Here is a 26,253-nt window from a genome sequence, read left to right on the forward strand (position 1 = left end):
GTTCAATTCCCGCTTAAGCTATTTTACGTTTCTATTTGTTTTTGCTACTTCCGCTACTCTAAAAATTCTATAAAATATCCTAAAATTCCAGAAAAAAACATAGAATATTTCTAAAAGTCTTTTGAGAATTTTCGGGTGCTACACTTATTTTCCCCTTGCTTCTTTCCCTAAGGTCGGCGACATCTTTTCCTTCCTCTTCATTAGGGTCGGCGCCCCTTTGGAGAAGAGTTTACTTTGTGGTCGGTTGCTTGGAGAAGAAGAAGAAGAGAAGGAGGCATCCTATTATAGCATCTCTTGGTGGCCGAAAGATTGGAAACAAGAAGAAGGAGTCGGGTGGTTTTGTCTTGGTAGATCATCGCCCACACGATATCCAAGAGGAGGAGAGGAATATAGCAGAAGATCAAGAGATCTTATCATACGAGGAAAGGTACAACTAATTCTTATTCCACAGCACAATTAGTTTGTTTTTTTTTCCGTATGAATCCTGAACACCAACACAAGAGGCCAACGATCTTTGGCTTTGATCAAGGTGCACTTTGATCAATCAAGAACTTGGTTGATTGATCAAACACATGTCTGATCGAGCATGTGGGTTGCTAGGAAAGGTTCTATGCTCGGACAAATTTTTGTACAAGGGATTTACACAGAACGGAATTCCCAGCGCCAACAATTGGTATCAGAGCGAGTTTTCTGCCTTTGAGTGTTTAGTTTTTAGTTAAATTATGCATTGTTCATATATAATTTAGGCAGGATAATAATAGGATATGCAAAATAGATTAACTCTATGGTTCTAGGCATCCTAGTTCCTGTAACACCCATAGGATCCCTAATGATTTTATATGAATTTATGCATAATTAGAATAGGCTTTATGTAGGTTCTTTTTCAAAAAAAAAAAAAAGAAAAGAAAAATAGAACCAAAAAGAGGTATGACCAAGGTTTGAACCTTGGACCTCTTGTTAGATGTATGTATGTCATAACCAGTAGCCCAAGCAAGAGTGTGTTGTTAGAAAGGAAAGGGACATGGTAGTTAAGGGTAAGGAAAGAGAAGGCTTCCTTCACTAAGAAGGAAATGTTTAAGTTTTCTTCTTCTTCTTTCAATGAGAAGTTGGTTTTGCCTTCTTCCTTCATGGAGAATAAAAAGGAAAAAGGGAATGAAAACTTTATTTTTGCTTCCCTCTTCCTCCTCCTTCCTTTCCTTCACCGAACCCTAAAGCTCTTCTCTTCATGTTGTCGAATCCAAGCTAAGGGCATCCTCTTTAGGAAAACTACAAGAAAGGTTCCTTCTCTTAGTAAATCAAGCAAGAGGATGTAAGTATTCCCCTCACTTGTACTACAAGTAGCTTTTGTATGTTTCTATGCTAAAGATTTCTTGAAAATCTAGGATTTTCCCTTGTAGATTTCGGCCAAGATAAGAAAATAAGGTTAAGAGGTCACCTATGGTTGCTAAAGGTCTTCATAATTGATGTTACTAAAGGAAAATTTGAACTATGCTCTTGTTAGGGTTTCAGCCAAGAAGAAATAAAGACATTAGAGGAAGTTTAAGAACTTAACAACACTTGTTTATGATCCCTCATGATATGTAACCCACTATATGATATTGGTTAAAGTTTCCATGCTTTAGGTTGCTTAAAAACCTAGATTCATGACATTAGGGTTTCGGTAAAAAAGAAATAAAAACATTAGAGGAAGTTTAAGAACTTAACAATGCTTGTTTATGATTTCCCATGATATGTAACCCACTATATGATGTTGGTTTAAAGTTGTCATGCTTTAGGTTGCATAAGAACCTAGAAACATGCTTATAGGTTTCGGCCAAGGCTTGAACATTAGGATTAGAACCTTAATTATGCTTACTAAGAACCTCATTTGTCATGCTATGTATGTTGTGAAAGTTTCATGCTTTAAGTTGTTAAAAGAAACCTAGAAACATGCTTATAGGTTTCGGCCAAGGCTTGAACATTAGGGTTAGAACCTTAATTATGCTTACTAAGAACCTCATTTGCTATGCTATGTATGTTGTAAGAATTTCATGCTTTAGGTTGTTAAAAGAAGCTAGGATCATGCCTACATGTTTCGGCCAAGACAAGAAAATTTGGTTAAGAAGCTACCTAGAGTTCCAAAAGGCCTCACATGTTATGCTAAGTACTATGAGAAATTAGGTTATTGATTTCATGTCTTTGTGTTGCTTAAAACCCTATGATCCATGCGTATATGTTTCGGCCAAGTAATGATTTAGGGTTTGTGGGAAGTCCAAAACCCCAACCATGCATAATAATGACTCCTCATGATATGATATGGATTTTATGTCACCATGTTATTTGTTATGTGCACCTTATGCCATCATGTTATGATTTCTATGATATGTTATATACTATGTGCACTTATGCTATCATGTAATGTCATGCTATATGATATGTGCACTTATGTCATCATGTTATGTTTTCTCTATGAGATATCATATGTTATGTACACTTTATGCCATCATGTTATGCTTATGCAAGGCTTATGTAAGATGAAAAGCCTAAGAGATGCTTCCCTATAAGTTGAGACTAAGAGCACTTTTCATGATATGACAAGGAACATGATATGCTATGATATGACAAGAAACATGTATGCTATTTTACTTTTTATGGATTGTATCGGGGATGGGCTCCTAAGTTGCCCCTAGGTCGATGGTCAAGGAAACGGGTCTAGTAAAAGGGATGAGCTCCTAAGTGCCCCTAGGTCGATGGTCAAGGAAACAGGCCTAATTCCTAGTAGGTTCAAGATTAGCTACCTTGGATCTATTTAGGATGCGTGCATTCATGTATGTGGTACGAAGCTGGGCCCTCATGATGAGATTATGTTTAAGTACCTATATGATATATGTTTTCAAAAGATCATCTTGCATTTTCTCATTCCACGCCATATGATACATGTTTTCAAAAGAACATCTTGCATCTACATATTTCATGCTATATGATTTCTTATGCTTTAGGTAGATGCTCTCTTGAGATGTTTCATGCTATATGATGTTTGATTTATACTCTTTTGAGATATGTTTATGGTGCCTAGATGAATATGCTACTACCTTATGCTTATGCTTTCATATGTTATGATTTATGCTTTTTTGAGAAATGTTTATGATGCCTAGATGAATATGCTACTACCTTATGCTTATGCTCTTATATGCTAGGTTTATGGGTTGCCCAAATAAATATGACATGATTTTAAGACTAGTATGCTATTGTTAAATCTAGGTGTTGGGTATATGAACATGACACTACTCTATGTTTAGTTCATGATTTATGGTTTTTGTGAGTAAAAAAGAATCTTACTAAGCCTATGTGCTTATAGTTTTATATTTCCTTGTACTGCAGAAAAGAATAAAGAATGGCTAAATTAAGGGGAGCAGCAGGAAGGGCAAGGATGTGTATGGCAGTGGCATGGTGGAATAGATCTCTTTGTGTTTTTAAGACGTATATATGTCTAAGTTTTTGCATGTAAACTTATTATGCTACTTGATGCTTTTAACTTGAACCGTTCGGATGGTTTATATACCTATGTTTTTCTCTTGTTCCATGATAGTGTGATCCATGCTCTAGTTTAAAATATCATGTATCATGTTCAAGTAGTAGCTATTAAACCAAGTTATATGCATGAATGCTAGTATGTTCACATGATATGTTTTAAGGAGTAGCTTGTCATATGTTTAATAGTCTATATGATTTCTACATGATTATCATATTGTTCACATGTCATGTCAAGTTAATATGATCCTATGATTAGAAAATAGATAGATTTTCAATTCTTCCGCTGCCATGATCTTAAGTATGTACGTATGCATGTTTCAAGTAACCTCGTCCTTCCCTTCCTGGGTAGCGGGGAAGGGCGGGCGTTACAGTTCCAACTATTATGGCCTATTATGTTTGTATGTGATTTGAACCCTCGGGCATGTCGAGGGTATTTTGTGTGTGCATAATTGTAATTATTAAATACAGCCGGAGCTGTATTAGTTTATTTTACATTTTGTTCGATCTAGATTACATGTACATTCCTTCGTGGAATATAAGATCGATAAATGTAATTTTTTTTTATTTCTTATTGTTGCGGCTTGCTATGCGTGGTGCTACCTTGAGGACCGGAAGCGGCGAAGAAGGAAGCAAGATAGACGCAACGACATAAACCCTAGGGCCAGCGGCTAGGTTTTCTCCTCCTCACCTAGCTAGGGTTAGCAACGGCTAGGGTTGGTGGCATACGAAGGACAATGATGGATGAGGCCATAATAGTTGGAAATTTATTTTCATATTTATTGCCTTTATATGCTGTGTTTGTGTGCTTGTGTGCATGTGTGATGTGTGTGCATGTTAAAATTCCTCGATTTTAAATAACTAAGTGGGAGAGGAATTATTTAAATAAATCCCACGATCTTCATTACTGGTTTGTAAGTGATGCATACAAACTTGTGCGTTGGCTTTAAGTGCCTTCTTCCATATCGGATGAGTTTGTTTGCGGATCACTATATCAAATTTTCTCTATGGATGATTATAGGAAATTATTTAGGTTTGTGTGATCTTCTTCATCTGAAGGGGCACAATTCTAATTAATGGACTAAGTATCAAATAATGGTATATACTCACGTGCATCTAATAGTATCATCCCCATCGGAGTCACTGCTATTATTTGTGTGACCGAAGACAAACCAACTATTAATTTTATTTGTCATAAAGTTAGGTTGACAAGATAATAAAATTAATGGGTAAAACCTTCTTTTACAAATGTTTGAATTAGTATACGTCCACACTATCATGACATACGAAATTCATGGTGTTTTGAGGTGTTGGTGAATTTAAATTATATTATTCAAGGAATCAATATTATTTTAAATTCTAAAGTTTTGACCAAATATTTTATTTTGTGATTCTCAGGATTTTAAAATGGCTTTCAATCCTCTTGCTATTATTTTAAAAGAAAATAAACTTACTGGTCCCAATTATTTTGATTGGAAATGAAACTTGGACATTGTCTTAACTGCTGAAGGATACAAGTTTGTACTTTTTGAGGTCTGTCCTAATGTGCCTGATAGCGATTCTAGTGAAGAGGAGATTGACCGACATAAGAAATGAGTCAAGGCAGATGAGATGGTGCGGTGTTACATTTTGACTTCTATGTCAAATGTGTTGCAACATCAGCATCAGGCCATGCCTACTGCCTATGACATGATGTACAATCTCGAAGAACTCTTCGGACACCAGAATCAGGTTACCAGGCAGGAGGCTTTGAGAAACCTGATGACGACCACCATGACTGAGGGGACACCCGTGATGGATCATATCCTCAAAATGACGGCTCACTTGAACGAGATACAAATCCTTGGAGCTAAAATCGATAGGAAAATCCAAGTCGATATCATTCTCCAAACGCTACCCAAGAGTTTTGAGCAGTTCCGCCTGAACTATAATATGAACAAAAGGACTTATTCGTTAGCAGAATTTCTGACAAAACTCCAAGCAGCAGAAGGGCTATTTCGTCAAAGTTCTCAAATCTACATTGCTAAAAACATTTCTGCTTCTAAGACGAAAGGCAGGAAGAAGGAAAAGAAACAAGTTGGTTCAGCAAAGAAAGTGATTCGACCTGAAGGGACTGGACCGCAAGCAGGTGTGAAGAAGCCAAAGGGCAAGTGCTTTACATGCAAGCAGTTTGAACATTGGAAGGTGGGCTGTCCTCGCAGAAAGGAGAACAATAAAGGTATATCTCATTCATTAGTTATTGAAACATGTTTAGCGGTGGTATCTACCAGTACCTAGTGTGTAGATACGGGAACCACTGATCATGCCTGCAATTCATTGCAGGGGTTCTAGGAAACTCGATGACTACATAAAGGGGAGATCACCGTCTACATGGGCAATGCTATGAAAGTGACAGTTATTATAGTGGGAGATGTTTATTTATCTTTTGATAGGAATAAAACATTGATTTTGGGAAATTATCTTTACGTACCATGTTTTAAAAAGAACTTGATTTCAGTTTCTAAATTATTTATGGATGGATATTCTATTTCTTTTGATGACAAAGTAGTTGTCAAGAAAAATAGGGAAGTTATATGTTCTGGTACATTGGTTGACAATTTGTACACTCTTAATCCAATAACTCCCACTATGCAACAAATGAAAATTAATAACACATCTTCTAATTCTAATAAGAGAAAGCAGCCTTCGAAAATGAACCAAACATATCTTTGGTATATAAGGCTAGGTCATATTAACTTGAGTAGGATTCAAAAGTTAATAGCCGATGGACCTTTGGGTTCATTGGTGGTGGAAAACTTTCCAACCTACGAATCTTGCTTGGAAGGGAAAATGACCAAGAGACATTTTTAAGGCATAGGGGTATAGAGCCAAAGAAATATTAGAATTGGTTCATTCTGATTTGTGTGGACCTATGACTATCCAGGTGAGAGGTGGTTTCAACTATTTTGCCTCTTTTATAGACGACTATTCGAGATATGAGTACATTTACTTGATGTGCCGCAAGTCTGAATACTTTGATAAGTTCAAAGAGTATAAGGCTGATGTGGAGAAATGTCAAGGTAAAAGCATCAAGACACTACGGTCAGATCATGGTGGAGAGTATCTCTTAGGAGAGTTTAGGAATTACTTATCAAAGGTCGGGATTCAATCCCAATTATCTGTACCTGGTACACCCCAACAGAATGGCGCGGTGGAACGAAGGAATATGACTCTTATGGAAATGGTTAAATCAATGATGAGTTATTCAGAATTACCAAATTCGTTTTTGGGATATGCTCTGCAAACGGCGGCGTACATTCTGAATTTGGTACCTTTTAAGTCAGTACCCTCTACTCCCACAGAATTATGAAATGGGTGTAAGCCTAGTCTAAGACACATTCGGATTTGGGGTAGTCCAACACATGTGCTGAAGGGAGATGCTGATAAGTTGGAATAATGTACAGAAGTTCGCTTATTTTTGGGTTATCCTAAAGTAACGAAAGGTGGTTTGTTTTATAGTCCCAAAGATCAGAAGGTCATTGTTAGCACCAATGCCCGATTTTTAGAAGAGGATTATGTAATGAACCACAAGCCCATGAGTAAAATTATTCTTGAGGAAATAAGAGAGGACATGTATAATTTAACACCAATGGTACAAGATGAGATACCACAAGAAACTGCAACACGTGTCACAAATGATGCACAATTACAGGTAGTGCCTTGTCATAGTGGGAGGGTTGTTCGGCAACCTGATAGATTTATGTTTTTGGGAGAGTCTTCAGACTTGATCCCTGGTGAACATGAACCTGATCCCTGGACATATGATGAAGCACTCCAAGATAAAGATGCAGCATCTTGGAAAAGTGCAATGAACTCTGAAATATAATCTATGTATTCTAATCAAGTCTGGGAGCTTGTAGAACCACCAAATGGTGTAAAAGTCATTGGATGTAAATAGGTCTACAAAAGGAAAAGAGGGACAAACGAGAAGGTGAAAACCTTTAAAGCGAGGCTTGTTGCGAAGGGGTATACTCAGAAAGAGGGAATCGATTATGAGGAAATTTTTTCGCCGGTAGCCATGCTCAAGTCTATCCGGATTCTTTTATCTATCGCTGCTCATATAGATTATGAGGTTTGGCAAATGGATGTCAAGACATCTTTCCTTAACGGAAGTCTTGGAGAAAACATCTATATGAAGCAACCAGAGGGATTCATTGCGAAGAGCAAAGAGCCTTGTATGCAAGCTCAATTGGTCCATTTATGGACTGAAGCAAGCTTCGAGATCTTGGAGCATCCGGTTTGATGAAGTGATCCAGTCTTATGGATTCATTCTGTGTCCGGATGAGTCTTGTGTATACAAGAAAAGTGATGGAAATGTGGTGGTATTTCTTGTACTATACGTAGATGACATTTTGCTCATTGGCAGCAATGTCAAAGTGTTGTCAGACGTAAGGGTATGGTTGTCCAAGTAGTTTGATATGAAGGACTTGGGAGAATGTGGACATATTCTTTGGATCAAAATAATAAGGGATCGCAAGAAAAGGATGTTGTGCTTATCCCAAACTTCATACATCGATACTATCTTAGCTCGTTTTAGTATGCAAAACTCCAAGAAAGGTTTTCTACCTTTTCGGCATGGAGTACCTTTATTTAAATAGATGTGTCCTAAAATATTAAAGGAGATAGAGGAGATGAAGGCAGTTCCTTATGCTTCGGTTGTAGGAAGTCTGATGTATGCGATGCTATGTACGAGATCGGATATCTATTTTGTCATGGGTATGGTTAGCAGATATCAAAGTAACTTAGGACAGGGACATTGGACTGTTGTAAAGCATATATTAAAGTATTTGAGGAGGACTAGAAATTATATGCTAGTTTACCAGGCAGATAATTTGCTTCCTGTGGGTTACACAGATTCTGACTTCCAATCAGATAGAGACAATAGTAAGTCAACCTTAGGGTATGTGTTTACTTTAGGAGGTGGAGCCATAACATAGAGGAGTGTTAAGCAGAAATGTGTTTCGGACTCCACCATGGAAGCTGAGTATGTGGCAGCCTCTGAGGCAGCCAAAGAAGCTGTATGACTCAGAAACTTCTTGATGGATTTGGATGTGATTCCTGGTTTGGCCAAAATTATCACAATTTATTGTGATAATAGTGGTGCAGTAGTAAACTCAAAGGAACCATGAGCCCATAGGGCAAGTAAACACATTGAGCGCAAGTACCACCTGATACGAGACATCGTAAAGCGAGGAGAAGTTGTTGTCACCAAAATTGCATCAGCAGATAACCTGGCAGATCCTTTCACTAAGGTCCTTCCGACGAGAGCTTTTGATGGGCATGTTGAGGGGATGACAATCAGATGTATAGCAACATATATAACAACATAGTCTTTTAATATAAGTGAGAGATTGTTGGGATGTATACTATAAGCCTAGCTTTTATATGAACATCTGTTTTTGAGATATTTTGAAATGAGAATTACTTTGGTCAAATGCCTGTATTTTATATTTATATATATGTCAATGCAGTTGTCCATTTAATTTATATTGTAGATAACATAGTGTGTGGTACCACACAGAAGATCATGTTATCGGTTTCTTATAAATTATAAATAGTAGCTCACAACCAAGATGGATAGGAACAAACCATTGGAACGGTTGTAGTGTAATTTGGTATTAGTTTATCTTGATTATATAATTATACTAGTACACTATGTGTGTATTGAGCAGGATCATTTGAGGTTGTTCGATTTATACTGACTATATAAAAGAACAGAACCTCTATTATTATGGATGTGCGTACTCTTGATCCTGATATAATAACAAACACATATACTTAGTATTTATTTCTTTAACTTATCAATGGGTGAGATTTATTCGTTAAATCAATAAGCCTGATAAGTTGGCAGATAGTACCATTTATATGGTGTGTTGTTGATTATAAAGGGAAACTGTGTTCTATTCATTTAGATTGATGATGTCCCCTTGAGGAGCTCATAAGGATTATCATGTAAACCCTGCAGGTGGACTTAGTCCGACATGATAATAAAGTTGAGTGGTATTACTCTTGGTGTCAGATGTTAATTAAATGAGTTATCAGTAACTTATTTAATTAACGGGCATACGATATCTTAAACACAGGGAGATTAACGCATTCATGATAAGTAGGAGCACATATTGTAATATGGGATTAGTGTGGTAGTTCAATAATGGCCCTTTGGTGGTATGGATTATTATTGATGAACTTGAGTTGAGTGTTCGGGTCGAACACAGGAAGCTCAAGTCCATCAGGAGGCAAAAACCAATTCCTCCTCTCGGTCCCTGTTATAGCCTCTATATATATAAAACCTCACATCCACCCAAGCCCTGCTTCTTACCTAAGCAAGGGGCCAGCCAAGCCTTGCTTGTTGCCCAAGCATAGGGTCGGCCAAGCCTTGCTTGGTGTCTAAGATAAGGGTCGACCAAGCCTTGCTTGGTGCCCAAGCAAGGGGCCGACCACAATAGGAATAAAAGGGAGATTTTATTTAAACAGAATTTTGTTAAAATTTTTCCTTTTATAGCTATTTACAATGGTTTAAAAAAGAGATTTTAATTTTGTTAAAATCTTTCCGTTTTTGTAACCATCCACAATAGGAATAAAAGGGAATTTTTATTTAAAATAGAATTTTGTTAAAATCTTTCCTTTTTAGCCGCCAGCAAAGATTATAAAAGAAGAGAGGGTGGTGCCCAAAAACTAACCTAAGAATCCTCTTTTATTCTCTTGTGGTCGGCGCCCCTCCTCTCTTATTTTCCCCTTGCTTCTTTCCCTAGGGTCGGCGGCATCTTTTCCTTCCTCTTCATTAGGGCCGACACCCCTTTGGAGAAGAGTTTACTTTGTCGTCGGTTGCTTGGAGGAGAAGAAGAAGAGAAGGAGGCATCCTATTCTAGCATCTCTTGTTGGTTGAAAGATTGGAAACAAGTCGAGTGGTTTTGTCTTAGTAGATCATCGCCCACACGACGTCCAAGAGGAGAAGAGGAATACAGCAGAAGATCAAGAGGTCTTAGCATACGAGGAAAGGTATAACTAATTCTTATTCCACGGTGCAATTAGTTTGTTTTTTTTTCGTATGGATCCTGAACACCAACACAAGAGGCCAGCGATCTTGTGCTTTGATCAAGGTGCACTTTGATCTATGAAGAACTTGCTTGATTAATTAAACACATGTCTGATCGAGCATGTGGGTTACTAGGAAAGGTTCTGTGCTCGTACAAATTTTTGTACAGGGGATTTACACAGAACGAAATTCCCAACGCCAACAAGTGGGAGCAAGATTACGTTCCTAGTGTTGTATGTTGATGATATACTTCTTATAGGCAATGGCATCCCTAGCCTAGAATCTACCAAGACTTGGTTGGGAGAGTGTTTCTCAATGAAAAATCTTGAGGATGCAACCTATGTCTTAGGTATTAGAATATACTGAGATAGACAAAGCAGGTTACTAGGGTTGAGTCAAGGTGTAAACATTGATAAAATACTGAATAGATTCAGTATATAGGACTCCAAGAGAGAATATTTACCAATGTCACATGGTGTGCATCTTTCCAAGGCTATGTGTCCAGGAACACAAGAGGAAAGAAGTAGAATGGACAAGATACCTTATGCTTTGGCTATAGGGTCCATAATATATGCTATGATTTATACTCGACCAGATGTCTCGTATGCATTAAGCATGATGAGTAGATATCAGTTAGATCCTGGAGAGGGTCATTGGACTACAGTAAAGACTATCCTCAAGTATCTTAGAAAAACAAAGAACATGTTCTTAATTTTTGGAGGAGACGAGGAATTAGTCGTCAGAGGATATACTGACGCAAGTTTTCAGACAGATCAGGATGATTTGAAATCGCAACAAGGATATGTGTTTTTTCTGAATGGTGCAACTGTTTGCTGGAGGAGTTCCAAACAGGAAACAGTTGTAGATTCAACAATTGAATCCAAGTACATAGCAGCTTCAGAGGCAACAAAGGAAGTTGTGTGGATCAAGATATTCATAGCGGAGCTTAAAGTGATTCCTAACATTTTTGATCTAGTTGTACTATATTATGACAATAATGCGATCATAGCACAGGCAAAGGAGCCAAGGTCTCACCAACGATCCAAGCATGTACTAAGGAAGTATCACCTCCTTAGAGAGATGGTTTAGAGGGGTGATGTGTTGGTTAGCAGAGTAGATACCAGCGAGAATATTGCAGACCCACTCACAAAGGCCTTACCTCTACAGAAACATGAGACCCATGTGAGGAGCCTAGAACTGAGAGTCTGTAGTGTTTGGCAATAACGCAAGTGGGAGATTGTTAGTGTGTGCACTTATATGTCAAGACACTCCTTATGTATTTTGTAGATAATTATTTAATAAAGGTAAGAATTTATCATTAATTATTTACTTTTCTATACATATATGATTAATGATAAAGTCCCACAGATTAATGGGTATATTAATCTGAAAACAGTCCTTGATCGGATAGATATCTAGAGGGGACAGGGATATCTAGATCAACACTTAGTATGACTAGGTCGAGATAGACCGACGGATGGGTATCCAAGTTATACTTGGGGGTGCCTTGAGTTTAGAGGTACACTGGACACGACCCGCTTAAGAGGAGACCACATATTAAACATCATTGGTTATTCCTCTTATGAACGAGTGTAACTGATCTTTTGACTTGAGACATTCATTTATGCTATGCGTGGAGTTATGTGCTTTGACGTCGTTAAAAACAGTCTTTAATCGGATTATGATTAATACGGTAGTTGGGTGTATGACAAAGCGTAGAGAAAACAATGTTGAGTCAATAGAGGATTCATCGCTCTCTTAGATTAGGAGTTAACATCCTGACCACTTGATAGAGATATTAGTGACTCGACATCCATGGTCATGGGAGAAATGATTTATCATTCAAGAGGAGTCTATTATATCTTGGAAATCAAGTAAAACAATTAATTTGATAATGATGCATAATGTATCAAATTAATTAGGATGTAAGCTTAGATGAAGAGATTGAATTACACAGTAATCGGTTCATGGTGGTTTACAGTTTATGACTTATATTAATTTTATTGCGTCGGGTGGCTAAAAACTGTTGCTAGACGGTTATCTTAGTCTATGTATGGATTTACACTGCTTTCGTGTATAAAACCTAGAGGGTCGCACGGATAGCACGTAAACATGAATAATGGTATCGGAAGCTAGTCGAGATCAAGATCAAATATGAATTTATTTGATACAAAGAATAGAGAATTCGAATAGTAATACTCATGATGATTAATGGAGAATTTGAAGAATCATCATAATGATAATTAATGGAGAAGTTGAAGAGTCATCATAATGAATCTCATAAATGAAGAATTTATGGAAGCTATAACTCTTCATCTTCCTAATTAATGAAGATCATAAATGATAAATTTATTGAAAACTTAACTCTTCGTATTCCTTGGAGGCTATAAGTAGACATCCTCGGAAAGATTCAAGAGTAGTATTCATTCTCTCCATTTCTCCTTCGTCAACTTCTTTTTCATTCAGAAGAGATTGTAGTTTCCAAGGCTTTGTCGATCCAAGAGGCTAGCACCTAACGGATCGTGTCAAGTTCGTGATCTAGTGCGCGTTGATATCGGTAGAGGAGTCACACGTAGGGCTCTTATCTGTCTGTAATATCATTCAAGTCTATCGATGACTCAAGGTATGTTTTATGTTATTATGTGTAAAACTATATGTACCATGAAAAGATCCATGATTCATTATATGCCTTCCGCTGCGCTCCGAACCCAACAAATTGATGGTATAACAGTTGATTAATGGCAATGAACAGTTGACTGTTGTAGTTAATGATGAGCTAGAAAGAGTCATTTTATAGGTGAAATAGTTGAATTTAGATGGAGCAATCGACTGATGGTGTTAACAATTTATTGTTGGGTGGTTTCTAGCCACAACTTGAAGCCTATAGGAGAGGGTTTCATGGAAGATTTTAACATTAGTTCTTTGGAGGTTTTTAGAGAGAATGTTGCTTTATTTCAAGACCTTAGGAAGCAATTCAAAAGACAAATAATGATCAAGGTCAAACTTCTTTGTGTAAATGTGTTTATTTCAATTTCTTTTGATATCATTTGTATATTTATATTTGTCTTATATTATTTGTAAGAATAAGTGCTGTAAGAGATCTCTCTATCTTTATAAAGTATCCGAGAATGACAAAGATATAGTGGTGTGCTAGGACTAGGCTATGAAGTAGAAACTGGGGGTTCCGAACTATCTAAAAATTTATGTGTTGTGCTTGTGTTATTTATTTTATTTTATGTTCTTATTTCTATTGCATTCTAATTATTGTAGACGAGTCCGACGATTGACAAATAATGAAAGTTATGGTTCACTATTCATCCGCTTCTAGCGACATCACTGATTTTGATAATGTATTTATAGGACTCCCATGGATTAGACCATTTTTAAGATTTTTAAAATTTTAAACAATTTAGAATCATCAGTGAATTTTAATCAAAACTCACTAATAATTTAAGGCATCTCAAAATTTCTTCACATAAGTTCATTGTACTACTTGAACCCTTTTGAATGTAATCACATTCTCAAACCTAAATTTTACATTCTAGATTTAGAACCGTTGATTTTGACAAATCTTCACAACCTTAAGTTAAGTCAGTTGATGCATTAAAATCTTATCTAGGTATAACGTTGTAATTGACTGATGTAGTTGATTGGAGTCCACAGATAGAGTACAAAAATTCCGGAATCGATTAAGATATCTAATTTGATGCATAACAATTGACTAATTAAGTAAAAAAAAACAGTTGATAGATGATCAAAGAGTATAACAAGAAAGCGATATGTATTCTGATAAATATGATACTTAGATATATAATTTGATTATTGAAAAAAATTGACTACGTGATTTAGTAAATTATTGAAAGATCTCAATTAAGACCTTTATTTAAACTCGAGTTGAATCTTATTACTTGAGGTACAATTGCATAACTTTATTATCTAAATTATAATTAAAATGATTTATCTTCACAAGCAATTAAACTTTACCATCTCTTCCTTTGTCATATTATTAAACAATTTATTATAACTTTTTCCCTTATTATTAAGGTTGTTTATATTGTCAAAACTATGAGTTAGATTATATAAATTAATATATTCATAATTTTGCATAATATTTAGATCTTTTATCAATTTTTTTTTTATTAATTTTCATAGAATATTAATAATTAAATATGTTGGGGTGCATTACCTTTTCAATATGTATTAAAAATATTTTAAAGGAGTAAATCATCTAGAATATCCAATCTTCCGAGGGCAGATCCTCTTGCGGTTCAGAGGATGATCCTTAAGTATGTATTGATGGAATACATGACTCTCATTTATAAAATAAGTGAAGATCATTCATCTCCACCAATACATACTTAGGGCGCAAAAAATGATCCAGAGGATCCGGACTCCAATCTTCCTCTCATACACCATTTCTATTATTATCTCTCACGTATATTTTTCACTTGAATCTTCAACCAAGAACATATTATAATAACTATGAAATTATAATTATTACAATATGATTATTAGATTAGCATGTCAAATCCGTGTTATATCAATTGTGAAATTATAGTTATTACAATATGAATATTTTTGAACATAATAAATATACATTATAGTAATTATAAAATCATAGTTGTTATGACCATATATAGTAGTTATGAAATTATAGTTGCTATAATGTTTCGTTCAAGATTTAGACTTGAGAGAATAATAGAACAGTCTATTAAAGGATAGTTAAGTAAATTATACATTAATGGCTAGTGGGGGTGTGATTTTTTTTTAATAACTAAAAAAAAATGCCTCTTTCTTATGGCAAGAGATGATGTATTCGTCCTAAGCGCCCCTCTATATCCGTCCCAAGACATTTAGAAAGAAAATAAATTATGATAATCAAACAATGTCTCTTTAGATGAGAGAGATTTTATTCTCTCACTGGATTGTTTTCTAAGGATTTTACTCCTATTTTTATGTGTTAATCTACCTCCTAAGTACCAACTCGATTATCTCTGGGGAGAAAGGCATCTTTTTCATTGGAGTCATAAGTAAAATCATTACCTTAGCGGCCCCATGATCCATAAGACAAAACCTAATTGTTGTCAATACATAAAGTTCTTCTCAATCCAATTTCTCCATGCTTTTCGATTTTCTTTCTCTCAATTTCTTCATCATGCTTTGTTGTACCAACAAATCATTGACTCTTCTCTATCATAATTCTAAATTTCCGATCCCGTCAAACTTCACCATATTAAATTTTACAAAAGTCGTCCTTGACATATTAATATATCCTTTTAAACTGATGATCTTTTTCATATCTTTCCAATGTGAGACTTTTATTAAATCTCTAACAATCCTTCTCTTAAACAAATGACCACTATTACTCTCATAATTAGGACTTTCCCACGAGCATCCTATCACCCCTCTAGGATGACCCCGCTCTTTAAAAGAGGATAAATCAAAGGGACATTTATCTTAACGTAGTAACCTTTTGGAAGTGAGAAGCTAAACATTGAACGAAATATTTTAAATCCATTAAATATTAATCCTTAAATCTATTAAAATATAACCTATCCATCTATCAATTGTGCCAATCCATACTGGTGGAAAATATAACGGCACCTCTTTAATGTTTCTAAATAATAAGGGCATTTTTGTCATAAATAATTTATAAATAAAAAGGATGCCGCTTTTTGATACTTTCAAAATTAGTGTTTTATCGGTTGATGCTCTATGGATGGGAGATCTGTACGCTGTTTTATGGCACACACAGTTCACACTCGAAGAAGGATATATTCCCAGTAACGGACGTCCGCTTCTTTGAAACTCCTATGCGTACATCTCACGCGAGGAGATGAAGAGTCCATATCCCCCGTCCACTTGTGGCCCACCCGCATCTGACGGTTATATCCACTCCGGATGCGACAATGTGATCGTGTAAATTTAATCCGGTTGGAATCCGGACCTCCGCCCCTCTTCAACGCCTACCCGCGCACTGTGATCTCCGTCTCCTTCGCTACGGCTCCTGACGTCCTCTTCTGACAGTCAGTTCGCCAGCCACGACAGGTTTCAAATCTCTACACAATTTACTTCTCCCATTTAATTTGAAACTGTATATATTTTTTTTTGAATCAAATTTGTCGAATTTCGGTTCCGTCCATCGATTTATGCAAGTACAGGTACCAGTAAGCATGTCGGATGAAGAGCACCATTTCGAATCGAAGGCCGATGCCGGTGCTTCCAAGACTTATCCGCAGCAGGCCGGGACAATCCGGAAAAATGGTTATATCGTCATCAAGGGGCGACCATGCAAGGTTCGCCTAACTTGATCTTGTCGTTCTTTTATTTACATGTGTTTAATCGAAAATTGAGTTATCGACTGGACAAAGAGACCACTTATAGAGCATTTTATCTTGTCTCTTTGCCTTTGACAAAGAGACCACTTATTAGGGTGGTAATGAAACGCTTTCTCCTTAAATAGATGCTCGTTCGGCAGTGAGTTATCGACTGGACAGAAAGTGGTCCAAAGGCTTGAGAGGGATAAATAGCACTTGACCTACAATTATAAATCTACACTTTTTCTAATACCTTTGCAAGGTCACACAAGGAAACAATATATGCAATAGAAATAAAAGCATGTGCAATACAATGCTAAGTATGCTTACTCCACAATATATAATTCTAGTGAGTCACTCGTAAATCCGCAAGCTTACTCTTTCTTGGATAGTTTTTGGAGGTGGAGAGACCTCTTACAAGAAGATGAATAAGAAATAAGGACAACACAAAAATTAACTAAGTTATGAATACAACAAGGAAGCTTAAGAATGTTAGAATGGTTGCTCAAGTTCACCTTCTTCCTGCTATTATCAATGTTAAGCCTTGATATTCCTCGTCCTATGTTCCTTAGATATGTCATTCTCTCATTCTTTGATCTCCAACATACATCGAGCCACCGAGCCAACTAATTTGTCCATGCCCAAGTCAAGCTTGATGAGCTACTCCAACATCATGTAATGCTTCTTGACTTGCAATCTTTCAGATACCTCATCCATCCTTTTGTAAACATCATCGCACCTTTTAGCCATTGAGCATGTGGCCTTTGCCTCGCTAAATCATCATTCCCACTCAACCATATCGAATCACAAGCTCAACGAGCTCCATGTGTGTCCTATCAAGTTCCTACACAATTTAACGAATATATCAAATATAGATGCAAGGCCTAATTTAACTCTTTGTTTAATCTATGCTTGATCACTTAGGGCACGATTGCACCAACACCATGATCCAAGAGGTCCTCCTGGATAAATTTTGTTCACTCTTTCCTTGATAAAAAGGAGGAATTTTCAAAATGGTACCAAATAATTTAATATCTTCTTAACATAATTTTTTTTTTCATGTATTTGTCTCCTTACCAACAATCATATGGGTTTCTTTTTGGTCTAATATGATGGAGTTCTATGGCAAGGGCTGATTCTATATATTTATGTGTCTGATGGCTTTTGCTTCAATATTAGATCATAATTCCAACATACTATTAATCTTTTTTCATTTACTAATATGGTTTTTTATTGCTCTAATATAATTTTTTTATAATTAAATTACAATAATAGTTTATAGTAGAATCATATCAGTGCTTCTAAATCCTTGCACTCCCTTTTTCTTCTGTACTTCTCATGTTTATAATTATTTAATGGAATGGCCATCAGAAAGAAGCTAGGATGGTAGAATTTCGTTTAGAATATCTGCTTTTCTTATTTGTTGATTCTTTGATATTTCTTTATACAGTCAGCCTAATTGTAACTGTGCAAATGATTTGATGGCTTATGGCTACATCATGATTTTACTGATACTGCAGAACCATAGCTATGTAATGCCTTACATTGTTCTACATTCATATTGACCAATCAGAAGCTAGTTTTCTTATGATCTGATCATATTTTTAAATGATTTTGTGACATGAAGTCTTGCTCTTCGTTTCTACTGGAGCTGTTTCTGTGACTTTCCTTTAGTTCTGCTTTGTTACTGTTGTTAATGTTACTGATATGATAGGTTTTAATTGTCTTCCAGGTTGTAGAAGTTTCCACCTCCAAGACAGGGAAACATGGTCATGCTAAATGTCACTTTGTTGGCATTGATATATTCAATGCAAAGAAACTTGAAGATATTGTCCCATCTTCTCACAACTGTGATGCAAGTCAAATATTTCACTTTGTTTCTGAATAGTTGTTTTTTAAGACTGAATTTTAATTTCAACGGATTGTAGGTACCCCATGTCACTCGCACTGACTATCAGCTGATTGATATTTCTGAAGATGGATTTGTAAGACTAAAACTTAATGTTATTAATTTAGTTGTTTTTATTGTTCTTTGTATTCTTGATCCCTTTCATTACACTCAGCTGAGTCTGCTGACTGAAAATGGTAATACAAAGGATGATCTGAGACTTCCAACTGATGAAAATCTTCTTTCTCAGGTTAGTGCACCATATATATGCAGTTCGATTAAATTAGACAATTAAATTTGTTGGGTTAATATTTAACTCTTTTTGAATTTTCAAATCTATCATGAAGTTTCAAATTTTCAAATTAATTATGTATTCTATATATCAATAACAAATCTATCACCTATTGGAATTCCATCGATCTGCTATTATCTTGTTGACATTACGGAATACCAATTTAGTCAAGTGATCAATGTTGCTTGCTAACTAAAACAAGAATATCAACCTTATATAATTATTAAATAATTAAAAATGAAAAATAAAAATCCTTAAATCTTTAATCTTTAATCTTTAATCTATAATTCCCTTAATTTTCTCTTTTCTAGAGGATTACATTTTGTAAAAATCTAACCTGTTACCAAGCTTTGTCGCAGTGAGGTGTGCTAGCTCTATTTCAGAGAGGTAGCAATTGAGCATGCCATGTAAGATAAATTTTGTGGAAGGGGAGATCTAAAAAATTGATGAACTGTACAAGGCCAAGGGTGTGACTGGTGAGCTATGCATGTGCATCTGGAGGCTCTTTAACAGCTGTGCATAAAAGATGTCATTCGGAAGTAGCATTTAAGTTTGGTTCAAGGGCATACAAAAATGGTGCAATTCAATGAGCTTACTAAGCCTTGTTGAGCTGTGGTCAAAGAGCTTGACTATAGTTTAGGGATGCTTCCACGTAGATAATTAAAGGAAAGGTTGAGGTAGGAGAGTTGCGAGAGTTCGTCAAGTCACGGTGGATCTCCCTTTGAGGTTATAGTGACCAAGGGAGCATCTCAAGTTTGAACTGGTGAACTGGTTGTAGCATAGGTTAATGTTGTGGAACATGGTAAGGTCACCAATTCAGTTGTAGAAGAGTTTGTGTGTGGGTTGGTGTTGGAGGACCAGTCAAATGGTAGTAGAATTCAGTTGGCCAGCAATTCAACTGAAGTACCTAAGTTGGAGAGGTTGAGGTACCTAAGTTTGGGTAGTGTCACAAGCATTGAGGGGAGTGGGTCAACGAAGTTATTGAGTTACAGGTCAAGGACAAGGTTTTGTTTGATGATGAGGGCGGATGAGAGAGGAGTTGAGGTAGTTGGAGAGGTTAAATGAGGCAATAAGGGTGGACAAAAGAATAGGCAAATATCTAAATTTATGTTTTTTTAATTTGCCAACATTTTGAGTTAGTTAAATTTTTGATGAAATTGTATTCCATCCTGGTGAGTTGGTGTTTAACACATCAGTGCCACATCAGCAACTTAACAATGAATGGAGGATGATTTAACTAGTGATAAATTTGTTGTCGAATCCAAAACATTATAATAGATTTGAGAAGTTTAAAATGTTGTGATAAATATGAAAATCTGTACAAATTATGTCATAGATTTCGTTACCAATGTTGGTAATATTTTAGATTGGGTTGGCATGTTTCTCTCTTTGTTACCTAGTAGCTCTTTGTGATTTCTAGTCTTTGACTTAGGCTGATTAGTTTGCTAAAGTCCAAGGGATCTGCATATCGCTGAGCACATCCAGATTATTTCTGTAGCTTTTATGCATTTACGTGCATGTCTGGTCGTCCCTGCCAGTTCAATTTTGAAGGTGCAAATAATAATATAATATTGCCATGTATAACTAAATGCAAAAGTGTCAGTCGAAACACCTAGCAAAACTATTGAGGGAAACATCTGTTTTTCTTTGTTGATTATTGACTTCACAATCAGAAGAAATTCACGCATCTTCGTGTTCAACCGGTAAATGAAAGTTGTTTATATCCTATACATTTTGGGACAAAAGAGAATTATGTGCTTTTTTGCTATTCTGTATATTAAAACAGTTAAATATTTATTTTTTTGAACTGAAAGTAGAAAAAAAATAAAATAGAAAGTCTCTTTTGTACAATAGTACTCTGGTATGATCTGAGGGCGTGTGGCATTCTTAGTGATTTTTTCTCTAGTGACCCTTGGATTGTAACTAATGCTGGGGAAAATGAGTCGGCCATAGCAGTTCGGATCCTCTGGTCCCTTATCCCTGGTCGGATGTCTTTCATCTAGTGAATCCATCTGAAAAAATTATCATCTGAATTGCCTCAATTTCGTGCATAAATTATAGAGGACAATGCAGCCTCTAAATTTTCAACTGCATGGGTCCTGGGGCTGGGTATACAATTCTCTCCGGCCAAAAGCTAAGAGATTGATCTTTCATATAGACCCGAATAAAAATTGAAATATGGAGCATGATAGTTGTATCTAGTCAAATTCCGTGATTGGTCTCCTGGCCCGTTCATATACCCCCAAATTAAAAATTGAAATTTGATTATATTGCACATGAGTTAGTTGAGGTCTGGTTCTGCAATTGTCAAATTTGCACTGGATGCGTGTGAAAAAGGTCATTTACCTAGGGATTTCTCCATGTGGCAGATCAAAGATGGCTTTGCTGAAGGAAAAGATCTGGTAGTGACTGTAATGTCTGCAATGGGCGAAGAACAGATCTGTGCACTCAAGGACATTGGCCCTAAGTAGATATATTTATGTGCTGTTTTGGTTATCTGCTGTGGATTTGTAAGAACATAATGGGTGCATTTGAGATCGCCTAAAGACTATGCCATTAATTGGCTTGCACTGCTTTTGCTTTCAGAAACATAAACAGGATGTACTGGATCATATATAATTACGACCAAAACAGTGAACTTTACCTATTTTCCTCGTGGTCCATTGTTTCCTGTTGTGTTTGATTTTATTACTCATAGCTCGTATGAACACTAAAATTGTGCATCAAACTAATTTTCAGTTTTGGCGTTTGTGTTCAGGAATATGAAGTTTTTTTATGACTGTTTTGCTGAAAAAGTTGCTTTTATTTCTGATGAATTTTAACTATTTTTGCATATTTAGTTACAAAACTAAATAGGAATATGATTTAGAATTGTGATTCACTTAAGGAATGTATATTCCAATCATATTCTAATTCTTTTTTATTTTTGAGAAATAGTTACGTTATACTTGGATCATATAGTATTCAGAGAACCTCCTATATGTGTATTTAATTCGACTATAATTACCCATACTTTCATAATGCTCTGCCATCCATGTGCTTCTTGAGTTTAGAGTGTGCATGATCTTTTGTACAATGGACATTTGTGTGTTGTTACAGTAGATTTTAGAAATTTCACTAGCTTATGAAGCTAGTTCGTTCAGCGTATATGATCTGTGGATAGGTTTAATTGTTTGGTAGTTTTATAGCAGTAAACAGGCGCTTGTTGTTGGCGTGCATGCGATTGGGGCTTTTGTCGTAGCATAGACAGACGACCAAGGTCTATTTGGAATGAGGGAAGGTGATGGGCACGGTGGACACTAGAGAGCTTGGAAATTAACTGTTTGTGGAAGATCATTTGAGTCTGGAGGACCGCTGGTGAGGATTGCAGGAATACTCTTCAAGAAGTAGCTATTGAAGATCGTAGGGAGTGCCAGTAGTCACAGAAGTTGGCTGTTGATTGTAAGTGGTAGAGGCAGGTGAAAAGATCACTCCAACTGAAGGATATAGGGCTTGAGGAAGAGGGAAGCCGGTGGAGCCACAGTGCGTTGCTCTGCAGTGCCACTGGCTGAACGTTGCAACAGGGTGCACTGCCAACCACCTTGCAGGGTAGTAAAGGTGTTAGCACTTGCTACAAAGCTGGTTAGAGGTGGCGGAGGGCACCATAGTCGCATCACCTCCAGCTCAGCCAATGACTACAATGATCGATTGTACGGAGTAACGGAGGAGATGACCTAATGTTGCATCGTTGCTTTGAGGCTTTCCTACCTGATAGACACGTAAGCTCTGCTATCCAATCAAGCGATGGTATACGTGGGCAACTTGAACATGTTGGAGGTTCGAGTTTGAAGGCAAGAGCAGGGAAGGGCGCACTATATGAATTTAAATGTGTTAGGTGTGGGTTGCAGGATGTGGTCACAATAGGCTGTGAGTTGCTAGTAAATCTGACGCAATTGCACAACGGTTAGATGGTAGGGTTATAAATAAGTCAAGTCGAGTTAAGTTTTATGGTGTTCGAATTTGTTTGATAAGATAATTAAATCAAGTTAAGTTGAGCTTAAAATAAATCAAGTTGTTAAAATGATTGTTCAAGCTTGACTTGGGTTCTTTTTTATAAGCTTGAGCTTGGTTTGAGCTTGACTTGAGCTTGGTTTATTTAGATGTTATGGAATTCTAAGTTCAAGTTTATTTGATTGTTTAAAATTTTTAAATTTTAAGCTTGTTTGATTTATTATTGAACTTGATAATATAAATTTATTTGTTTATTTAATTTATTTATTTATTTATTTAACAAGTTGAAAAGAATTTTATTGATGAGCATGCACGGCTCACGAATGTTGCTCACGAATATTATTCACAAATGTTCACGAATATTGTTTACGAATGTTGTTCATGAATATTGTTCATAAATGTTGCTCACGAATATTGTTCACTTACGTTCTTCACAAATATTATTCGTGAACATGTTCACGAACATTGTTCACAAATATATTCACGAACGTTAACAAGCTACAGGCTGAATACATATGTGTTCAAGTTTGTTCGTTTAGTTAAACGAGTTGTTCAAGCTTGTTCATTTAATTAATCTTGTGTATATTGAACAAACATAAATCAGTTCTTACTAAACTAAACACCAAACTTGTTCATAAACGTTCTATTCATTTACAACTCTATTAGATGGGAAAGATTAACAGGAAACACTTGGAGAACTCGAGTGGCAAATTGATGAGTTGTTGACCGACCAACGACATCTAAAGTGGGATCTAGTGCTGAAGCTTAGGGACCTACATAGTCGTGGTCACTAGGAACAACAAAAGTGGAAAAGGTTGTAGCAGCACCCTTGTTGGGCAAGTCAAATGCACAGGAGCAACAGGAGGGAGGTAGATGAGACAGTATCCTAGCCAAAATAAAAAGTGGGTGGACCTGTTCTCTATGAATTGCCTTTGCACAATAGATACAACACTAAAGTTCATGCAAACAGGAGTTAAGTTTTATGGTGTTCAAATTTGTTTGATAAGGTAACTAATTCAAGTCAAGCTGAGCCTAAAATATACTAAGTTGTTAAAATGATTGTTCAAGCTTAACTTAGTTTCTTTTTTATAAGTTTGAGCTTGGTTCATTTAGATATTATCGAACTCTAAGTTCAAGCTTGTTTGATTGTTTCAAACTTTTAAATTTTAAGTTTGTTTGATTAGTTATTGAGCTTGATAATACAAATTTATTTGTTCATTTTAATTTTTTTATTTATTTAGCAAGTTGAAAAGAATTTTATTAATAAACATGCATAACTCACGAATATTGTTCACATATGCTCAAGAATATTGTTTACGAATATTGTTCATGAATATTATTCATAAATGTTATTCATGAATATTGTTCACTTCACAAATATTGTTCGCGAACATATTCACGAACATTGTTCACAAACATATTCACGAACGTTAACAAGCTACAAGCTGAATACATATGTGTTCAAGTTTGTTCGTTTAATTAAATGAGTTGTTCAAGCTTATTCATTTAATTAATCTTGTGTATACTGAATGAACATAAACCAGTTCTTACTAAACCGAACATCAAATTTGTTTATAAATGTTCTGCTCATTTACAACTCTATTAGATGGGAAAGATTAACAGGAAATACTTGGAGAACTCGAGTGGCAAATTAACGAGTTGTTGGCCGACCAACGACATCTAAAGTGGAATCTAGTGCTATAGCTTGGGGGCCTACATAGTCATGGTCACTAGGAACAACAAAAGTGGAAAAGGTTGTAGCAACACCCCTATTGGGAAAGTCAGATGCATAGGAGCAATAGGAAGGAGGCAGATGAGACGGTAGCCTAGCCAGAAGAAAAAGTGGGTGGACCTATTCTTTATAAATTGCCTTTGCACATACAACACTAAAGTTCATACAAATAATAATTGATCAAGTTGTCCTAAGCTCAAAGAATGTGGATATTGTTATACTTGAGAGTTATTCTAAGATAATTGCCTTATGATATGTATTTATTTATTAGATAAATAAAATTTCATTAATTGAATGTACGTTTTCTATGTATATGATTTAATCTTAAACTCAGTTACTGAATATTCTTAATACAATTTATAGCATGAGAGAACTTATGATTGTATCACAACTTGTGAGCATCTCAACTTGTGTAATTTTGAATGTATTGAAATAATCCCTATTGATGAATTGATGAGTGCGGACACCATCTATTCTGTGAGACTAACGCGGGTTATACTCTTTGGCCTAACCAATCAGCTATTCCTCACTGGTTGGAGGCATTGGGATATTGAGAGTTAAACATGAATGCTAGTTATGGTAACTAGTTTATTGGAGTGATATGATATGAGATTTCGTATAGTTCTTTACATATATAGGTATGCCAATGAAGATTTCATTGCAGCTCGAGTATAAGCTTCCTTCGACTTAAAGTATTCAAGTCACTTTGGTCATGAAGACCTATTCTTTGACATCTTAAGTAAGCATCTCCGTAGAGGAGTGGACCCGAAATGATTGGGTATAAGTCAAAGTATTCAAAGGTGTTTGGATAGCTCACAGAGGATTCATCGCTCATTGTGAGGAGATGTATACCCTATGACCACTTGTCAGGATTATTACTCAGTCTTTGGTTGAAGCATCGCATGTTAAGAGTATTGTACTCTTTGACACATGTATAAGTAATTTGAATCTGTAGGACAATGAAGTATTACTTGGACTAGGTGTGACATAGTCAGCCTAGTGGGTACTGATACAGAGACTATGTCCTAAGCTAAGTGGGTATAAAACAAGTGAAAGGAATGAGGCAAGATTCATTGTAACAGCTGAGGGGTCAGAAGTGGTTCTAGAATCAATTGTGATTTTTCAGTCAATTGGGGATCATAGTATACTACTAGGTGTGACTCATGATCGTTCCATAATTAATGATTAATTATGGCCAGTTAATATAATTGAGAACCTATAAGGTCACACGCATTACAAGTTAATTTTAGAGACTTAAAATAAGTTTGAGAATTGGATTCTCAAACCAAGAGAGAGATTGAGTTTGGTTGGACCAAATGGAAAGGACAAATAAGATATTTGTAGGAACGGAAGCACGGATGAACTATATTATGGTTTGATAATAAACTAAAAAAGGTTTAGTTTAGTTATAAAACAACTTGGTTTAATAATAGATCAAACGAGTTTGGT

The 26,253-nt window shown here is 36.0% G+C and overlaps 1 protein-coding gene across 1 annotated transcript; it reads left to right on the forward strand.

The window, feature by feature from the left end:
* The first annotated feature begins 16,495 nt into the window (after positions 1-16,495).
* On the forward strand, positions 16,496-21,729 carry LOC121969922 (eukaryotic translation initiation factor 5A-like). Its single transcript, XM_042520243.1, has 6 exons — positions 16,496-16,633; positions 16,747-16,881; positions 18,635-18,757; positions 18,831-18,887; positions 18,966-19,040; positions 21,452-21,729. Exons 2-6 carry the CDS (start codon positions 16,759-16,761, stop codon positions 21,551-21,553), a joined length of 480 nt encoding a protein of 159 aa, XP_042376177.1. The 5' UTR covers positions 16,496-16,633; positions 16,747-16,758; the 3' UTR covers positions 21,554-21,729.
* The last annotated feature ends 4,524 nt before the right edge of the window (positions 21,730-26,253 follow it).

The sequence above is a fragment of the Zingiber officinale genome, chromosome 4A, assembly GCF_018446385.1.
Source record: "Zingiber officinale cultivar Zhangliang chromosome 4A, Zo_v1.1, whole genome shotgun sequence".
In the NCBI taxonomy this organism is placed as follows: domain Eukaryota; kingdom Viridiplantae; phylum Streptophyta; class Magnoliopsida; order Zingiberales; family Zingiberaceae; genus Zingiber; species Zingiber officinale.

What these genes read in the sequence shown, in the direction of transcription:
- LOC121969922 (XM_042520243.1), top strand. Translation starts at nt 16,759, where the DNA reads ATGTCGGATGAAGAGCACCATTTCGAATCGAAGGCCGATGCCGGTGCT. An exon ending in ATATTTCTGAAGATGGATTT is followed by an intron (nt 18,888 to 18,965) that starts GTAAGACTAAAA and finishes CATTACACTCAG; the next exon opens with CTGAGTCTGCTGACTGAAAA. An exon ending in ATGAAAATCTTCTTTCTCAG is followed by an intron (nt 19,041 to 21,451) that starts GTTAGTGCACCA and finishes TCCATGTGGCAG; the next exon opens with ATCAAAGATGGCTTTGCTGA.